At 34.9% G+C, this 19,241-nt stretch overlaps 1 protein-coding gene across 1 annotated transcript in view; it reads left to right on the plus strand.

Annotated features, from left to right (window-relative positions):
- The window catches only part of LOC140229920 (uncharacterized), a 72,426-nt gene that overhangs the window by 47,942 nt on the left and 5,243 nt on the right, over positions 1-19,241 (plus strand). Inside the window, exons 22-27 of the mRNA XM_072310120.1 lie at positions 7,055-7,126; positions 8,001-8,072; positions 9,720-9,791; positions 10,641-10,712; positions 11,363-11,434; positions 12,491-12,562. Coding sequence (XP_072166221.1) covers positions 7,055-7,126; positions 8,001-8,072; positions 9,720-9,791; positions 10,641-10,712; positions 11,363-11,434; positions 12,491-12,562 — 432 coding nt within the window. The remainder of the gene's footprint in view (positions 1-7,054; positions 7,127-8,000; positions 8,073-9,719; positions 9,792-10,640; positions 10,713-11,362; positions 11,435-12,490; positions 12,563-19,241) is intronic.

A 19,241-nucleotide genomic window follows, 5' to 3' on the forward strand; every position in this document is an offset into this window, starting at 1 on the left:
AAGTCGCCAGACATTAATTTTTAGTTAAGACCATATTCTGAAAGAGTAGACTTTAAGCTTTAAAATGATGTATAACTCAAATCAAATGGACTCTCCTAACCTATCTAAATATTGGAAAGAAAGCTTAAACTCGGGAAAAGTGTGAACTGAGAAAAGAGGCTCTGAAATACGGTGTCTATTCAAGCGCTTAATCTTTACCAAACCGTGCTGGCTGTGCGATGAATGGGACAAAAAACAGGAAGTAAACCACCAGAGTAACAACAATGAAGGAAATTAAACACATATGTATATGTGACCGTGCACCTCAACACGAACATAAACTCGCACACACTGATTTTGCGTGAGGACTGAAAATAAGTGAAATGGGTCAACCTAGCCGAACTTTACTTTTTCATATTTTCTAAAAGAGCGGGTCTTCTTTTACATTATGCTAAAATTTGGTATCATAAAACGGGCAGGAAAGTGTGTTTTTTTAGCAGTTTATGTTCGTGTTGAGGTGCACGTATGGCAAGCCATATTGCTTTTTAAAAAGATTTTCTGATATCACGAATTCCCTTTCGTGATATCAAAAATTCGAATTTCTGATATCACAAATTCAATTTTTGATATCACAAATACCCATTGGTTTATCACGTAAAACCAATTTTTGATATCACGAAATCGAATTAGTGATATCACAAATTCAATTCGTGATATCACAAATTCAATTCGAGATATCACGAATTCACATTCTTGATATCAAGAAATACATTTTGTGATATCACTAATTCCAATTTGTGATATCATTAATTTACATGGAATTTCAGCACATATCTTTCGCAAAGAAATGATTTGATTTCGAGCATTAGTTTTGCGCTGAAATTCAACCGTAAATTATAGCGTTTGTTGAGCGCAGAAATACACAGGGAATTCGAGCTTTAGTTCAGTGCAGAAAACCAACGGGAATTTGAGCGTTAGTTAAGCGCAGAAATACATACGGAATTCGAGCATTCGTTTTGCGCTGAAATTCAGCTGTGAATTCGAGCGTTAGTTGATAGCAGAAATACACAAGGAATTCGAGCATTAGTTTTGCGCTGAAATTCAACTGTGAATTCGAGCGTTAGTTGAGCGCAGAAATACACAGGGAATTCGAGCATTAGTTTTGCGCTGAAATTCAGTTGTGAATTCGAGCGTTAGTTCAGTGCAGAAATACACAGGGAATTTTAGCTTTAGTTTTGCGCTGAAATTCAACAATGAATTCGAGCGTTAGTTGAGCGCAGAAATACACTGTGAATTTGAGCATTAGTTTAGCGCAGATATTCCTATGGAATTTCAGGTGTTATCTTTAAATAGTACAGGCTGTATATAACGATAGTTACAAAAAAAAAACCTATTAAATGAAGAGTTTTGGCAACTCGTCTTCATTTAAAGTGATTAGGAATTGGTTTTAAAAGAATCGATGAAAATTAATCGTTTAGCAACATATCTAAAATGCCATTATTTATATGTTGTCAATTACTTCAAAGTCTTATTATTCTCTTTTTTTCCTCCATTTCTCGCCACTGATTTGGCAGAGACTGGTTGACTTACAACTTGCGTTTCTCTTTACTCTGTCATGTGATATCAAAAATAGGTTTCACGTGAAAAACCAATGGTAATTCGTGATATCACAAAATGATTTTTTGATATCACAAATTCGATTTTGTGATATCAATAATTCAATTCGTGATATCACAAACTGGAATTTGTGATATCAGAAATTCGCATTTGTGATATCACAAATAGGAATTCTTGATATCACAAATTGAAATTAGCGATATCACAAATTTATTTCGTGATATCACAAATTCGAATTTGTGATATCAAAAAATCATTTTGTGATATCACGAATTACCATTGGTTTTTCACGTGAAACCTATTTTTGATATCAAAAATTCGAATTTCTGATATCACAAATTCATTTAGTGATATCTCAAATTGAATTTGTGATATCAAAAATGGATTTTTTGATATCACAAATTCGATATCTTGATATCACAAATTAAGTTCATGTGCTACACTTACGGGAATTTGTGATATCACAAATTTAATTCTTGATATCACAAATTGATTTCTTGATATCAAAAATTTGATTTTTTTGATATCATAAAATGGAATTTGTGATATCAGAAATTAACTTTAAATGTAAAAACGGCTTGCCATATGCACGGTCACACACACGCATATATATATATCAAGAGTTTGTTTGCAAAAACAGATAAGTCCATGTTTGTCAAATGGAGATATTTGCCAGTAAACATTCTTAAAACATCCGAGTCAGAACTGACCCGGAACTGGGTCCGTTGGGGTCATTCACCGTTCAGCGTCAGAAATGACAGGGAATGGGGTCAGATATAACCCATTCAGAGTCGTGAATTGGGTCAGGGTGACCCCATTCGGGGTCTTCATGACCAAATTCCAAGTCATTTTTGACCCGGAACGGTGTATGACCCCAATGGACCCGGTTCCGGGTCAGTTCTGACTCGTTTATTTATTTTTTTTTTTCAGAGTGAAGGTCAAGAAAAATAAAGAGAATAATAAGAACGATTTTGCTTTTTTTTACCATAACTTCAAAAATGTACCTACATAAGTAGTAACCAATATATCATTTCAAAGGTATTATTTTGTGTTTTATGACAGAGACTGTACACTTGTACTTCAAAATCTTCAAAAATGGACTTATCGGTTTTTGCAAACACACTCTTTATATATACATATGTAATAGATATGCACATTTATATACAGTGTGTCTGTAAAAAAGTAAACCCAACTTCAACGTCAAATTTTCAGAAAATTTTCAGAAATACATACATATCATTGTTTTCATGGTTAGATAGTCCAATAAGTCCTCTGTCCAATGATACCACGTAGGTTATGTAACTCTAATGCATGACTGAGCATGACTTAACTTAGTGAATGGGTGTGAAATCATCACTGTCAGAAGTTCCGTGATCAGCATACTTTCTCGCATTGTACCAGATGGCTCTTTTTGTTGGAGGCTGCCTGTCGGGGAACTGCACCCGAAAAGCTTCTTGAACTTCCACCGAACTTCTTGTTTCCTGGTATCGAGTAATCAGGAATACTCTCTGCTCAATTGTCAACTGTACCATTTTTTGGAAAGCATGTGTCACGAACAACCTTTGCTGAAGTTGTTATGCAATCATAGGCCTAACATGTGACAAAAAATTAACTTCAAATATGCCCTGAATGCATGACGTATATAATAATAATATTTACATTTACATGTAAATATGCACAACTCAATAATATGTGTGTGTCAGCCGTGGGATATTTATCTTTAAAGGTAAATCTGTCACATAGGACTTACTGAACATTGTTTTGACAGAATATTCTTATATTAAGCTCGTTTCAGTTGTTCAAGTGTATGCCAAGAAAAGCGTATGCAAATCATGTAACCACACGATGACCGCACGATCCTGCAAATGGACCTTTTTTTTTTCAAGAGTCAGTATTCAAAATGAAAGATACAACCTAAGCAAGAAACAGTGATGTCATTGTGAAGGTGAGAGGACCAATTGAAGACCTATGTTAAGAACGACCCAAGTCCAATTTTTGTCCAAATTCAGTTTGACATGGGAAATTGTAGCTTATAAATGGACTCATCTTGTGTATAACGATAAATCCTAATTACCCCCGGAAGTGCCTGAAATGAATGAGTTAAATCTTTTATGAATGTAAGAATGAAGGACTTGGGTCATTCTTACATATAGCGTCCTCTCTCATCCTTCTCTCATCTCTATAGCAGAATATCATGTATATGAATCTAAGAACGACGATACCAAGAAATAACTTGCCACAGTGATGATTTCACACCCATTCACTAAGTTGAATCATGCTCAGTCGTGCATGAGAGTTACATAACCTACGTCATATCATTGGACAGAGGACTTATTGGACTATCTAACCATGAAAAAATGTGCAAAGTATTTGATAGTTTTCTGACAATTTGCTGTTGAAGTTGGCTTTACTTTTTTAGAGACACTCTGTACATATATATATATATATATATATATATATATATATATATATAACAGGTTGGCCCAAAAGGAACAGAACACATAAGATCTTTAATTCTAGCAATATTCTTGCTAATATGTCATTATTTTGCATTCTATTTGAAAAACCATCCTTTTTTTCAATAGAATGACACAAAGTTCTTTAATTGTGGCCAGTGCGTTATGATTTAAGGACCATTTTTTTCATTCCTTGCAATTTTCAAATTGTGATCAATCATTTTGCACTCTAAGAGACACCGAAACCAGCGAGAATTCGGCTTGCCATAGGACCAGTAGCGTTCACATTTTGCGGAATGTGGGGCGGACGGTGTTATTATTGTCATCAGGTCGTCTCATTCACAATGGTAACGAACAATGAGAACCACATTCCACATATGTGAACGTAATTGGTTCTATGGTCACCCTGTATACATATACGTATATTTCATAATTATGTATGACCCTGCACCTCAAAACAAACAAAAAGTCGAAGTTCAAAAAACAAAACAAAGCTCTGAAGTACAGTGTCTATTCAAGCGCTTAATCTTTACCAAACCGTGCTGGCTGTGCGATGAATGGGACAAAAAACAGGAAGTAAACCACCAGAGTAATAACAATGAAAGGATTATCAAATTAAACTGAAATTAAGCATGCCTGATTAACACATTCTGTCCATAATTAATGCCAACTTTCGAAGCAGTAGCACTATCTTTTTAAATGTTATTAGAGTTGAAAGTGAAGAGTGTGGACAAGGTTTTTCAGAAATGAAAAAGGGATTCTAAAGACACACCTAATCACACTATTCTGCCAAAATAGTCGGGATAAACTGCTATTAAAAAAAAAAAAAACACTTTCCTGCCCGTTTTATGATACCAAATTTTAGCAAAATGTAAAAGAAGACCCGCTCTTTCAGAAAATATTAACAAGTCGAGTTCGGCTAGGTTGACCCATTTCACTTATTTTCAGTCCTCACGCAAAATCAGTGTGTGCGAGTTTATGTTCGTTTTGAGGTGCACGGTCACGTATGTGAACGTAATTGGTTCTATGGTCACCCTGGATACATATACATATATTTCATAATATATATAAAAATAACAAAATAGATAAATATATATATATACATATATATATATATATATAAATATATATATATATATATATATATATATATATATAAACACATATATATATATATATATCTATATATACATTATATATATATATATGTGACCCGCTACAACAAAAAGGTCCTAAAGTCGCGCACGGTCGAAGCCGTGAAAATCGAGTTTGAAGTCAGAGCATTAAAATTGGTCAAAACTTACGATTTTCTGATTTTAATATATTATTGGAATCTAACATGTTTTCTATCATCTGTCGAAATTTTGAAGCAAAATAATGAAAGGAAAGACCAAAAAATAGCGTTTTTCTGGGCCATGTTTTTTTGGCGTTTCAACGAAGCAGAAACTGGTTCGAACATTTGGATTGAGCGCCACACATAGGCTCCGCCCCTAACAATGACCAGAGTGATCTCATTGGTCAGTTTGCTGCTTGCCGCTAACCGAAGCGTGAAGCTCGCACACTGCCCAGTCGACTGGTGCGTGCGGGCGGGTTGCGCTATGCCTAGCCGCTTCTCCTGACATCCTGGCCACTGATTGGTCGGTGAGGAGATCGCTGACGCTGTGTTTGGATGAGCATATCGGGGGTTGCTAGGGCTTAACTTCTGTTGTCCGGAGGTGAATACTGACTTGCGTGTCTCTTGCTTGTGATTGCGTTGCAAGGAGAACTTTTAAGGCGCTTTTCTCGAAACAGTGATTTCCCAGACGTCTTGACATGCTCTCTTTTAAACATCGATATCTCCGCAGCCGATTATTTTTATAAGACGTGTTATATATCAATTTAAAGCAGAAAGATTAGGGAATTGTGTCATGCAATTTTCATATAATCGACCTCACCCGACTTTAGGATCATTTTGTTGTAGCGGGTCACATATATATATAGTGCGTATCAAAAAAAAAGGTAATCCAACTTTGGAGGGCTACTATCTTATGATTATCAGCTATGGAGAGTGTAATGTTAGAAGAGATAATAGGGGAACTCTTCCTCTTTCCATTGATACCTATTTATGTTGACAAATGTCATGCATGACTGAGCACATGAACTTTAAAGACAACAATGACAAATTGCACGTTTTCCAAGTTTGCATTTATTGTTACTGTGAAGAAACAATGCATATCTCACTGCATGGATGAGATCTGTCAATGGAGGTGGTCGAATCATCAGGCCAGCCTGCATGACTGCAGGTTCGTGTTATGGGTTTCTTCTAACCATTTATGGTTCATAGCCTTCAACATGGTCACGTTGTTGTAAACTTGGTCCTTCCCATAAAGGCTAAATCATTATCCAATTTACTCTCTTCACATTTAAGACATGGTTTGTCGCTGCGAGCTATGTCTTGAATATGAACAGAGAAAATGGATTGTGTGGATTGACCTCTGTGGGAGTGACTTTAGTTATCCAACAGGTGGCCATCTTGAAGGTTATGAACCATAAAAGGTTAGGAAAAACCCTAAACACAAACCCTAAACACAAATCTGCATTCGTACAGGCTGGCCTCTTTGGCCATTTTCATTGACAGATCTCATCCATGCAGTGAGACATGCATTGTTCCTTCACAATAACACGTAAACTTGGAAAAAGTGTAATTTGTCATTGTTGTCTTTAAAGTTCATGTGCTCAGTCATGCATGAATTTATCAACATAAATAGGTATCAATGGAAAGAGGAAGAGCTCCCCTTTCCTCACAACTAACATTGTGCTCTCAATAGCTGATAAATATGAAATAGTAGCCCTCCAAAGTTGGATTACATTTTTTTTTTTGATACGCGCTGTATATATATAATGTGTATATACTTACGTGTGTGTGCATAGGGCAAAGAACTTGTACTCAAACATTTTATTTCTTCACACAGATCATTAACAGATAATGAAATCATCCTCTCTTTTTTTCTTCTTACTTACAGGGATCTCTCACAAAACAATCTCCGGATGATTGACAGTTACTCATTTGAATACATTGGGACGCTGACAGAGTTGTGAGTTGAGTTGTCATGATTTTCCTTTTACCTTTGTAATATCAGGAACCTATTTGAAGTCAATCACATAATGCGGCATTTTTGGGGGTCCTTTCATACTACCATCTTATCCTTGTAATTCGACGACACATAGCAGACAGAAGAGTAGTGATGAAAAAAGCAACAACAACAGGACACAAACAATTTATATTAAACGTGAAAGACGCAACTTGTAATCAGAATATAACTCTCTCTTTATATATATATATTATATATATATATATGTATATATATATATATATATATTATATATATATGTATATATATATATATATATTACATACATATATATAACGTAAATGTTGTTTAATACGTATATAAATGTAAATATATAAATGTAAATTTAGTATAGTACGATTTGAAAGGCATAATTTATCATTTGGAGATGAAACAAAAACCCAACATAAATGCTTTCAAATAGAATAGTTCTTAAATGTGAATTAGGGAAAGAAACAGCCACTGTAAAAATCTGAATCCGTATAATCAACGTTAAGTAGTGTTAAATGCACAAATGTGAACAAAAGTTATAATAGAAGTGTTTCCAGACTAAACCGTCTACGGTTACGGTTTATTAAGAAAAATACTGATATCTCCTTATATTTTAGGATTTATTGCGAAAATGTTCGGCTTTATCGTAAGGTATTTTGTGATACAACAGACCTACACATATGTATCAAATGTGATATCTTGAAAATTTCGTAAATCACTGCTCCCAAAGGTAAACTTGACCTTAAATGTGTGTGTGTGTTTATAATTATGTATGCACATATTTTGCAGGCGTATGAATCAAAACTATTGTCAAACTTTCTTGTGATCTCTTTCGGTGAACACGTAGAGATCTTTCTCGTAATGGCATCATGAAAATCAAAGAGGACGCCTTCGTTGGTTTGGAAAACCTCGTCACGTTGTAAGTGTTTTTGGTATTTAAAGGCTTCCCTTTGTTTTATGGACAAAACAAAATGTTTAAGAATCATGAAATAAGTACCACAAAGTTGTTGTTGTTTTAAGGAAAAATCCGCCACATTAATATCATTATAAATATATAATAGGCTTATTTTGGTTTTGTTTAATTTGTTTTGTTTTTTCTTGAGAACCCGCCAACAAAGTCAGCATTAAGTTAGACGTACAGGCGGCTGGGAATTACCTTATGTCAATTCAAAATACCAAAGTTGAATCAAAAGAATAAGAACAATTTCACACAGTTAAAAAAAATATATAGTGCAAAAGATATCAAATACTTCACTTCTTTTTATTTTCAAAGGCGAAGCTGCTTTATTTCACACTAGGTATCATCAATGTCTTGGACAGTCTTAAGGTGAATAATAATAGGTCGTAGATCTGAAATGTCTTCGATTTTCTTTGTCGTGTCTCTTCCAAAAAAAAAAACAAAACAAATAACACACACACACAAAATAAAAATAAAACAAACAAATAAGCAATCTTCCATACTAATCCGCAGAAATCGTCAGGTCTAATGACTTTGAGATTTTGATAGCGCTTGCTTCAGGTTTAGTTCATATCTGATATTTTGCCTTCCGTTTGTAAATGTGACCGTGTATCTCAAAACGAACATAAAGTCGCACACCCTGATTTTGCGTGAGGACTTAAAATAAGTGAAAAGGGTCAACCTACCGAACTTGACTTTTTCATATTTTCTAAAAGAGCGGGTCTTCTTTTACATTATGCTAAAATTTGGTATCATAAAACAGGCAGGAAAGTGTGTGTGTGTTTTTTTAGCAGTTAATCTCGAATATTTTTTGGTAGAATAGTGTGATTAGGTGTGTCTTTAGAATCCCTTTTTCATTTCTGAAAAAACCTTGTCCACACTCTTTACTTTCAACGCTAATAACTTTTGAAAATATAGTGCTACTGCTTTGAAAGTTTGCATTAATTATGGACAGAATGTGTTAATGAGGCATACTTAATTTCAGTTTAATATAATTATCCCTTCATTGTTGTTACTCTGGTGGTTTACTTCCTGTTTTTGTCTCATCCATCGCACAGCCAGCACGGTTTGGTAAAGATTAAGCGCTTGAATATACACTGCTGTACTTCAGAGCCGCTTTTCTCAGTTCACACTTTTCCTGAGTTTGTGCTTTCTTTCCAATATTTAGATAGGTTAATAGAATCCATTTGATTTGAGTTATAAATCATTTTAAAGCTTAAAATCAGGTTTTTTTTTTCAGATTTTGGTCTTAACTCAAAATTCAAGACTGGCGAGTTTTTGTTTGTTTTGAGGTGCAGGGTCACAAAAGTTTTCCGTAAATGTAATGTTGAAAATAGTCTTCTTAAAAAAAGTCTTATTTCGACTTGTTTAGATGGGCTATCGTTGAATAGGAAAGGGAAAACACGGCAAAGAACACTTTTTTTTCTTAAACTGAAAATCATCAAATCACCATCACCTTTCGTTTGTGCACATATTCCTTATGAAGAAAAAAATGTCTTTTGTAAGAAATGGGCATTAATTGCTTACAGTATAGAAAATAGACGATTGCCTGTTTCATTGATTTGTTTGTTTGTTTTTTTTTTTTTGCTTATTGTCTTTCCTTGACAGAGATCTTTCTCAAAATAACATATCGGCTATCAACAACAGAACATTCAACGATCTGGTTAGTCTCTATGCCTTGTAAGTACGCAAAGCTGATTTGTTGTTGCTGTTGTTGTTTTAGTTATTGTTGTTGTTGTTATTATTATATATGGCCAGCGACCCTTACACGAAACGAAGTACGGCAAATTGTACATGATTATGGAAGCTTCTCATCTTCGAAAATCAGAAACAATAAAAATGTTATCTTTATTGGACGACAATCTAAGAAAAGGGGGTGGGGCTTTTAAGTTGGTATTCTATATATAGGAAGCACCCTGAACACTAAACACCTAGTCCAATTTTGTAATACACTCAGTCATTTTGAACCCTAACTCCATGGGAAACAGTTTGAGTGAATCGCCAAACCTGAAACTTTGGGAGAAACCTCGGAAAATCTGTTTAAAAGTTATCATTTTCAAAGTATCGACACGTTCAGTGCTGGATTAGAAGACTACTACAGGGCACAATGTCACATACGTACAACAATAAGGAAAACATAAATAGAATTTTACAAAATTCAACTCTTTGACAAAGATGCACGTTCCTCGACCCATCACTGACGTATGATAATGGTAATATTATTTTCCCTTTTCTTGTTAAAGAGGGAAGTCAATCTCTCTTTTAATTTGCGAGAAGAAATACAAATATATTGACTATTTTATCTCATTGTACACATGTGGCAGCACAAACTGCAGTAGTCTTGTTATCCAGCAGCATATTGCTGTTTTATATGGTTACAGTGTTCCGTGTGTTTGTATGCGGTTTTCCTATTTGGATGTTTATTTGGCTATGTCTTCTAAAGTGTTACAATCCTTATTATTTATTTTGTGTGTGTGTGTGTGGCTACGACTGTTTATTACACTTCCTTGTATCGGTTTCTCGTTGCAGAAATTTGTCAACGAACACCATCCAGCGCCTGCTACCCAATTCCTTCTCGAAACAGGGGCAGTTGACCTATTTGTAAGTTGCATAATGTTTGTTTTAATAATTGTCTTTTAATACGTCATTTCCGGTCTTTGCCGGACCGGACGCATACATTAATGCATCAGTATTTCCTTGTAGGCCATTGTTGGCGATGGACAGTGACTCCTCATAATCTGCGTGTATTCAAGTCAGCACTGTATACGCAGAGCATAGAATAAGGGAGGGAAGTAAGTTTAAATGCTCCATACATTGCTGTTAATGTTTTTTATTCAATTCATTTAATTTACCATTTGCAGATGAAACAAAAACCCAGCATTACTGCTTTAAGATAGTTAAAATGTGAGTTAGGGATCGAAACAACCCACTGTAAAAATTTGAATTGGTAAAATTGATATTAAGTATTGTTAGATATACCAAATGTGAACAAAAGTTATGATAAAAATGCTTCCAGACTAAAACATCTACAGTTATGATTTATTGAGAAAAAAAATACCTCCTCATATTTAAGGCTTTATCGCGAAAATCTTATATGATAGAATGGTTTGTGATACAACAGACGTACACATATGCATTACATGCCGTATCTTGAAAAACATTTAAATCACTGTTCCCAAAGGTAACCAGGACCTTTAATTGCAGCCATACTGATTGACATTTCCTATTGTGCTTAACTCGTTCACTTTCAGGGATCTCAGTTACAACCCAATCACAGTCGTCGAACCGAATGCATTTGTCAACCTCTCCAGACTTGAATACCTGTGAGTTTCCTTAAAATCAAACAGAAATGTCCCGATATCACCTCGTCAAGCATCCACCAACAAATTTTTACTTGTTAAAAAAAAGAAGAAGCATGGATTCTTAATTGTTATGTACAGTCCATGGATTCGACAAAGCGAATACGAATGAATGAACATTAAAGCGCAGAATAGGGAGATGTTAGGGTTTATATAAGACCACAAAGCAGAATGAATGAGCAGTTAGTAATAATGAAAATATGGATTTATGCAAGGACAAAATAAGATATGACTACATTCATTTTCATTATTATGTTAGAATGTTCGAAAATTCTATTTCTTTACTGCCTCAGGTAAAAATACCTTACTTCAAAAGAGTACTTCGAAATATGTAAACGTCTGAATTTTGAACGGGAGTAGTTTTTACCTTTTTCTTAATAGAGACACTCAAAATATGCTTGAAACTGTCAGAAATCGTTGAAAATGTCAGAAAGAAACAGCAGAAACGTTGATGGATAAATGTCTAAACAAATCCTGTTGCTTGAAAATGTGCTAGAAAATTTTTTTTTGAGAATTTTCAAGATTTCTTTTTTCTTGATTGCATTAACTTGTACCCTGCACAGTGCTGCATTTTCTGACTTCTTTTTTTTTTTTACTCTATTTCCATTTCTGCGAAAGCATTCTTTTAACTTTGATGAGGATTTCTTTTTCTTTATGATAATACAGATACTATCTGTACAAAAGAAAAGATCCACTTTAACGTTTAGATGGCTTTTGTTTGACATTTTACTTTTCAGTGTGTCCGATATTGATTTAGTATTCTCATGTTCCTGGGGAATATAAAACAAAACAACAATGTATACACACTTTTATAGTCATGCATCTTCAAATTACTGAGCAGAATTATATAGATAGATCTAATGAAACAGCCAATATCCTTATGAGGACGATGGATGTACATTATCTTCATTAAAAACCCATTCCGGGTAAACGGCAAATACGGCTTAAACCAAGTACATATCGTTGGTAGTTGAATAGGATGTTTACCTTTTTTGTCTTTTATTCTTTTTATATGTTTAGACTTCTAGCAGGAGCGGAACTCAGAATTGTGGACGGAAACACAGTTTCTCCTCTGAAGTCTTTGAAAGCTCTGTAAGTGTGACTCACTGCATGCCCCTCGCACTGAAGTTGCGTCTGTATGCATGTATATATATATATATATATATATATATATATATATATATGGGTGAAAACGTTGAACGATGTACAATTGGGCAAATAAGGGGTCAAAATTAAAAAACGTGACTCACTGACATAAATATATCTCAGTCAAATGTCATTGATATCAGCTTTCTTGGAAACCCGATTATACTGGGATATCTCCAAGGGTGTTGTTTTTATTCAAGGCTAGATAGAACTGTGACATATTGGCGAACGTCTCTGACTAAAATAAACATTGTTTTAGTGAAAATTCAAATGAAGGGTAGAAAAACATGGAAATGAATATATTTTCATCTTGTTCATCCTTTCGAAGACTGTGTTGATTTATTCCTAAAATATTGTTTACCTCCTGTGAAGTTTACAAAAGCTAATACACACGGAAGTTAAAGTAAAAGTGGAGTTTTTGTCATTTAAGCAGAGATTTTTATATTCTTATCTTCACTTTCATCTCATTTGAACAAAACATATAGCCGGGGTCTCATTTGTTTAAATGTTAATGTTCAGTAGATATTAATAATGAATTTAGTGCTTTTCGTTTGGACAAATCCCCATAAAAGCCCTTTACAGATGCTGAAAGTAAGCCATGTTTTGATCAGAGACGTTCAGGTTTCACTCATAGACGTTCCTCAGATATAGACAATAAAAACGATGTCCTTTGATCCATAATTACGAGGTTTGTGAACAAACAACATCATTCTCTTAGTATAAAACACATGTTTATCTTTTGTCAACAATTCAGAATGGTAATTTCAACTTGAATTATTTTTCATAATAACCGATTGTAACTACAAACCTCCAAATTGTAAGAGGAATTTCGATTTCTACACCAAAAATCAACAACAAACCTGTCCTTGTTATATTATTCATATCTTACAAACACTTTTGAATGACAGACAAATAAAAATTACATGAAATACTCGCAATTTTGACTACCTTAACCAAATTATTTGTTTATATCAGAGACATTTGCTTTTCCATCAGGGACATTTCGGCTGTAAGTTATCACTAGAATTAAACACCAAACTCCCTATCTTAAAAGATGCTCGTAACTCAACATTCCACATTCATTGAGAATTCATTTACCTAGTCATGTCAAGAATTGTTTTTGTTTCTGATGACCACTACTTTGTATTTCACCTTCCGGTGTATACGAAGGTGTGCCCACATGCTATCAATATTGTATATGTTTTCTTTCAAATGTAGTCCAAATCTACAACAAAGGTAAACACGAATCGACTAATACTATTTTAATTTGACACTTTACCTCAAATATGATTGTATATGTATGTCAGGCCAGTTCGGATTTTTATTAGGGACCGTACCTGGGCCACTGTTATGATGTCGTCTCAGAAAGCTATAATTAACCTATACTCATCCTATAGAAACATCAAATTCCGCTGTGCTTTTTTGTATACTATGGCAGATATAAATTGTAAACGCCAAACTCAAAAGAATATCAACGGTGTGGTACAGCAGACGTTTGACCAAAAATGAACTGAAAACCTCTTTCAGGAAGTTGGCAATGATAACATTACAATATCACATTTTACCTGTCACATCGGTAGGGGATTATCAATCCTTCTTTCTGCTCGAAGGCGATACATAAGTATAGTGTTGTAGAGGAAACTAAGTAAAGGGACATTCTAATAGACGTTTTCTTGTTTCATCATAGATGCTAGTATTTTTCCTTTTCTCATGTATTTGGCTTACAAACATCAACAATAATACCACTTGAATATCTCACCTTACTTCTAAGAGAAAACGAGTAATTACAAGTGAAATTCAGCCCAAATATGAGCCAGCCGCTGATAAGAAAGAATAAAATCTTACGGGCTCAAGAAAAAATAAGGAAGTTATGACGTTTTGAAGTTTCGCTAATTTTTCAGGAAACAGTTTTTGAACGGTCATTATCAATGTGCTAATGGAAAATTGAGCTTGTCATTCCCTCACAACTTGACATAATGTTTGAACGTAAACATTTCGAAATTTTCAGTTTTTTCATTCAAACATAATTATGCCCGAGGCTTAAATCCGGGTATATCTAACTGATTAATATTCTGAAGGTAATCAACCAGGAATAGCATCATGTTTCAGATTTCAAAGGCAGAAAAATTGAATTTTCGTTATTTTTTGTACACGATCAATGAAAAATTGTGAGGTTATGACAGGGTTAGCTCACTCATTTGCATATTCTTATCAACTGTACGAGAACTTGTTTACAGGAATTAGCAAAACTTCAAAAAGGCAGTTAATTAAGGGTGCAATTGCAGTTAATTAAGGGTGCAATTAAGCACAATTAAGGGTGCAAGTATGCACCGCAGGTGTGCTGCTATTGTTACAAATCAGGTGCAAATTTGAACATTTATTTCTTAGCGTGTAAGCCTCAGATTTTACAGGCTCAAAAGCAAACGTAGTGATGTGCATTAAAAACAGAGTCCGCATTATAACATTGAATTGTATTTCCCCTCCACTTGGTATTCCACGTCCTCAATCAGTGCATGGTACCGACAGCGTTGCTTGCTACCTGAAACAGGGGTAGGGATAGTCACTATTTTGTAAACAGATGGCACCTCCAAGATGTCCGACCGGTCTTGCCAGTACCACGGCCGTTGTCTGGAACTTAGGCTCCATGAACATGATTGAGCCTAAAGATCCTGAGCAGGACGAAATTCTAATATTCGGAGCATTTAAAATCCATCCGGTCTTCCCATGTTGCTGTAAGAAAAAAAAAGATAGAGTTAAAATGATATCAAAATAAATTCATCATGCACTGGAAGAACAATGTGCGCACAAATGAACGTCTCTGATCAAAATTATAAAATCAACATTGTTTTTAGATTGCGTAAATTACCTAGAAGGATGTATGTATACGAGGGCCAGATACTGTGGAATAATAAAAGATCTACTCCTTATTGTAGTAGTTGAAAATGTGTAAAACGTTCAGTGTAACGTCTCTGACGTAAACACCTTTGCTTATCAGTAATTAATGGGTTTGATTTTTACAAGATATTGGCATTGTAATTTGATTGAGGAACCTATGTGCTACAAACATAGGCACCAATTCGCCATGGTGGGTCATTGATATTGGTTTGAGAGCAGATCCTATTTGTTCAGAGAACGTCTCTGACCTAAACCTGTTTTTCTTACATTTCTGCCTCTCTCACAAAAAATACGTAAACTAAAGTGACTACTGCATAATAGTCATAGACTATCGACCTATTACTAGTCATAAAACATAGTTTCTGTCCTGGCAATGTGTTTACACTTGCTCAATCAACAGAAAATCTTAAATTTGAAACTCTTTTACATATTTTCAACATCTTTCAGGAAGCTTCATTTTTCTTAATATTATAACACGCCCGTGTTAACTTGGTTCTACTTGTTCCTATTATACTAACTGAGCCCATCCAGACATAAATTTACTTTAATGTTCTCATAAAATTGTATAGTGGATGTCTTTATTTCATGAAACAGTAATTTTCAGAGACGTGCGGCCTTTGATCTTCGTGCAGATTCTTACATATTTACTGTCTATCCTTTTTTAATTTACCTCTAATCCAATAATCAAAATACATAATTTCGCAAATGATACTGATTGGCAAATCTACGGAATAATAATTCTAATAAATCGGCACAAACACCAGGAAAGTTTTTGTTAGTACTCACATTTTCAAGATTTGTGGGCATATCTGTCGTTGAACTGTGCTGACTCGATTCCAGGATGGCTCGTCAGTGCGTAAAATAAGCACGCAAATAAAGTATCATGCAGTGCGAAAGTGTCAGATGAGGGAATATCCCTTCAGAGACTTTCAATCAGGGACATTCGTTTTGATCAGAGACATTCGCCAATTCGGGTTTTCAACCCGAACTCATTTTTGTGGACAGTATGCTACTAAAGTTGCCAATCATCATAGTCGCCTGGCTAACACTGACATACTGATAACCACTTTTTATCTCAAGCATAATCCACTTTCATTAATGACACCATTAAACAACTGAACATCTCTGATGGTTATTCAGTATAATTTTCTTTAATGAGCCACCACACGATTATTTCACACAGCTCACTCACAGATTTTGATAGAATGGTAGTATGGATAAGACGCTAAATGAATATGGCCTTACATGTTTTCATAGTCATCCTGAATTATTGGCGTCGATGAAAAGATAATTCATTCAGAGACGTTCTTTTTCAGACATAAGTGAATTCAACTTTTCCTGATAAGATAAATAATAAACACGTTCATGGCAGAAGTTCTTGATTAAATAGTTGAAGTGTGTGGGCTTACTCACAAGGAAAAACAAAGCTGTAGAATTACATTAGAACAAAAATTAAGACGTGTGATTTTGGAATTTTTTCCCAAAATATGCACTTTCGTCAATTTTTCCAGCTTCAAAGCATTATTTTTGTAAGAAAATGCAGTAAGAACACTACAAAGTGTATATTTTCTGAAAGGTACAACCCTCCCCTACCAAATGATACCTAATACCATGAAAAGCACCCCCAGGTGACAATTTTACAAGGGTTTGAATATCGTAAAGTCCAGAAATGGCCAATTGTACATCGTTCAATGTTTTCACCCATATAAAGTGTTTGTTTGCAAAAACCGATAAGTCCATATTTGCCAAAGGGGGATATTTGCAATTAAAGGTCAAGAAAAATAAAGAAAATAATAAGAAATTTTTTGCTTCTTTTGACCATAACTTCAAAAATGTACCTTTATATGTAGTGACCAATATATCATTTAAAAGGTATTATTTTGTACTTTATGACAGAGACTGTACTTCAAAATCTTCAAAAATGGACTTATCGGTTTTTGCAAACAAACTCTTCATATATATATATATATATATATAAATATATATGAAGAGCTTGCAACCAAAAGGCGCTAAATCCATTCCGGCTACTTTCGAGTAAATTGATGTTTTTTAATTACACATATTACAGCTTGTTTATTCATTAGCTCTATGCTCCTAGTGGAAGAGCCATCACAGTAGGTAATAAAAATGCACATTAAAAAAATCCTGCACACACCATTTATTTTTTATGAATTTTTATATTTCAGATTTTTTCGGATATAGCGCCTTTTGGAAGAAATCATGGATTTAGCGCCTTTTGGAAGAAATACTTTTGAGTTGTTCAATAACATTGGTATTAGGGAATGTCATTAATGTACAATCCAGGTAAATACTAGAGAACTGCATAAATTTACATCACAGTAGTCACACATACCCACACACACACACACCCACCCAAACACACACCCACATACACATACACACACAAATGCACCAAAACACGCACACATCAAAATGTGAAATCTTTCCCAGCATGCTGCTTTTAATTTTACTCATAATAGCAGCATACTGTACACCTATTCATTATACATTCCACACATGCAAAATACAACTGCAGCAGCAACAACAACAAATAAAATACTTTGATCTCCTAATAACACTTTGCACTGAATATCATGAAGTCTATACAGAAGGTACAGTGACTCAAGGAAAGTGAGGACTTGCAGAGATTGTGAAATCATGTTGACTGATAGTATACTTCAGGTGAAAATAAAATACAGGTTGTCATCCAGAAATCTGACTGCAACAGACATGAAAACAAATCACTATGATAAGCCCTCACATTGTATGCTTTACCTATTAATACTAAGAAAGCATCGCAAGGCTTTGCTGGAGGCTTTTTGATTTGGACTACCCAAACATCTGTTTAAAAAAAAAAATGTCAATTTGCTAAAACTGTAGTACTTATTAAGAAGGCAACAGATGCACATGAAAGCACATCTGTGGACAAAACTCTTTGTTTATACGTAAGTCAACAGCAATAAGGCCTACATCTAGGCATCTGTGCTGTTAATCACATTGTCTTTTTTTTGTCTTCTTACCATGTTTATTTCTAAAAAGTAAAAATTGAGTCATTTACAGCCAAAACAGGAGGTTTACCGCATGAAATGCATACCATCAAGTCCATGGCAGAATATCTCAACTAGTTAAAGTGCCTGCCCTAGGAATCATAATGTCTTGCCATAAGCTCGAGTCAGAGTTCCGTTCATCATTGGTGGCCACTGTTGCTTCATCCTCATTGCCAGAGATGTCCACTGTATTCAATATCAAGGAAGTCATTCAAAGCACTGGCCACTTGATTAGTCCCTCGCCGAATTCCTGTCCACCGCCTAAATGCAAGCAATATCACCTTGATGTTGTTTTCCAGGGATGTTTACTCCTCCTCTCAGCTTAAGTTTAATGATGTCAAAAACACACAGCCACTCTAAGTACGTTGCACCTACCGGCGTACTCAAGAAAGCTTGATTCAGCATTCAATGAGATTAAGACCACTGTGATGGTTCCGTTGTCTGGTTCAGTACGCATGAGCTCAGAAATGAATGATAAGCTCTGTGATTTCTCGCAATCCTCTGATTCACGAAATCTTGGCGTTTCATGTACTGCTATGAATGCATCCTGTCACCCTCCTGGTATAAGGCATGGTAAATGTCATCGATGTGCGCTTCTTCTTCTTCTTGCGTATGAGGCAGCGGCAGCTAAATAACGTCCCTCAGTTGTTGTAGCCAAGTTACAGTCTCAGGAGTAGGGTGTG

This window comes from Diadema setosum, chromosome 6, assembly GCF_964275005.1.
Source record: "Diadema setosum chromosome 6, eeDiaSeto1, whole genome shotgun sequence".
NCBI lineage: Eukaryota > Metazoa > Echinodermata > Echinoidea > Diadematoida > Diadematidae > Diadema > Diadema setosum.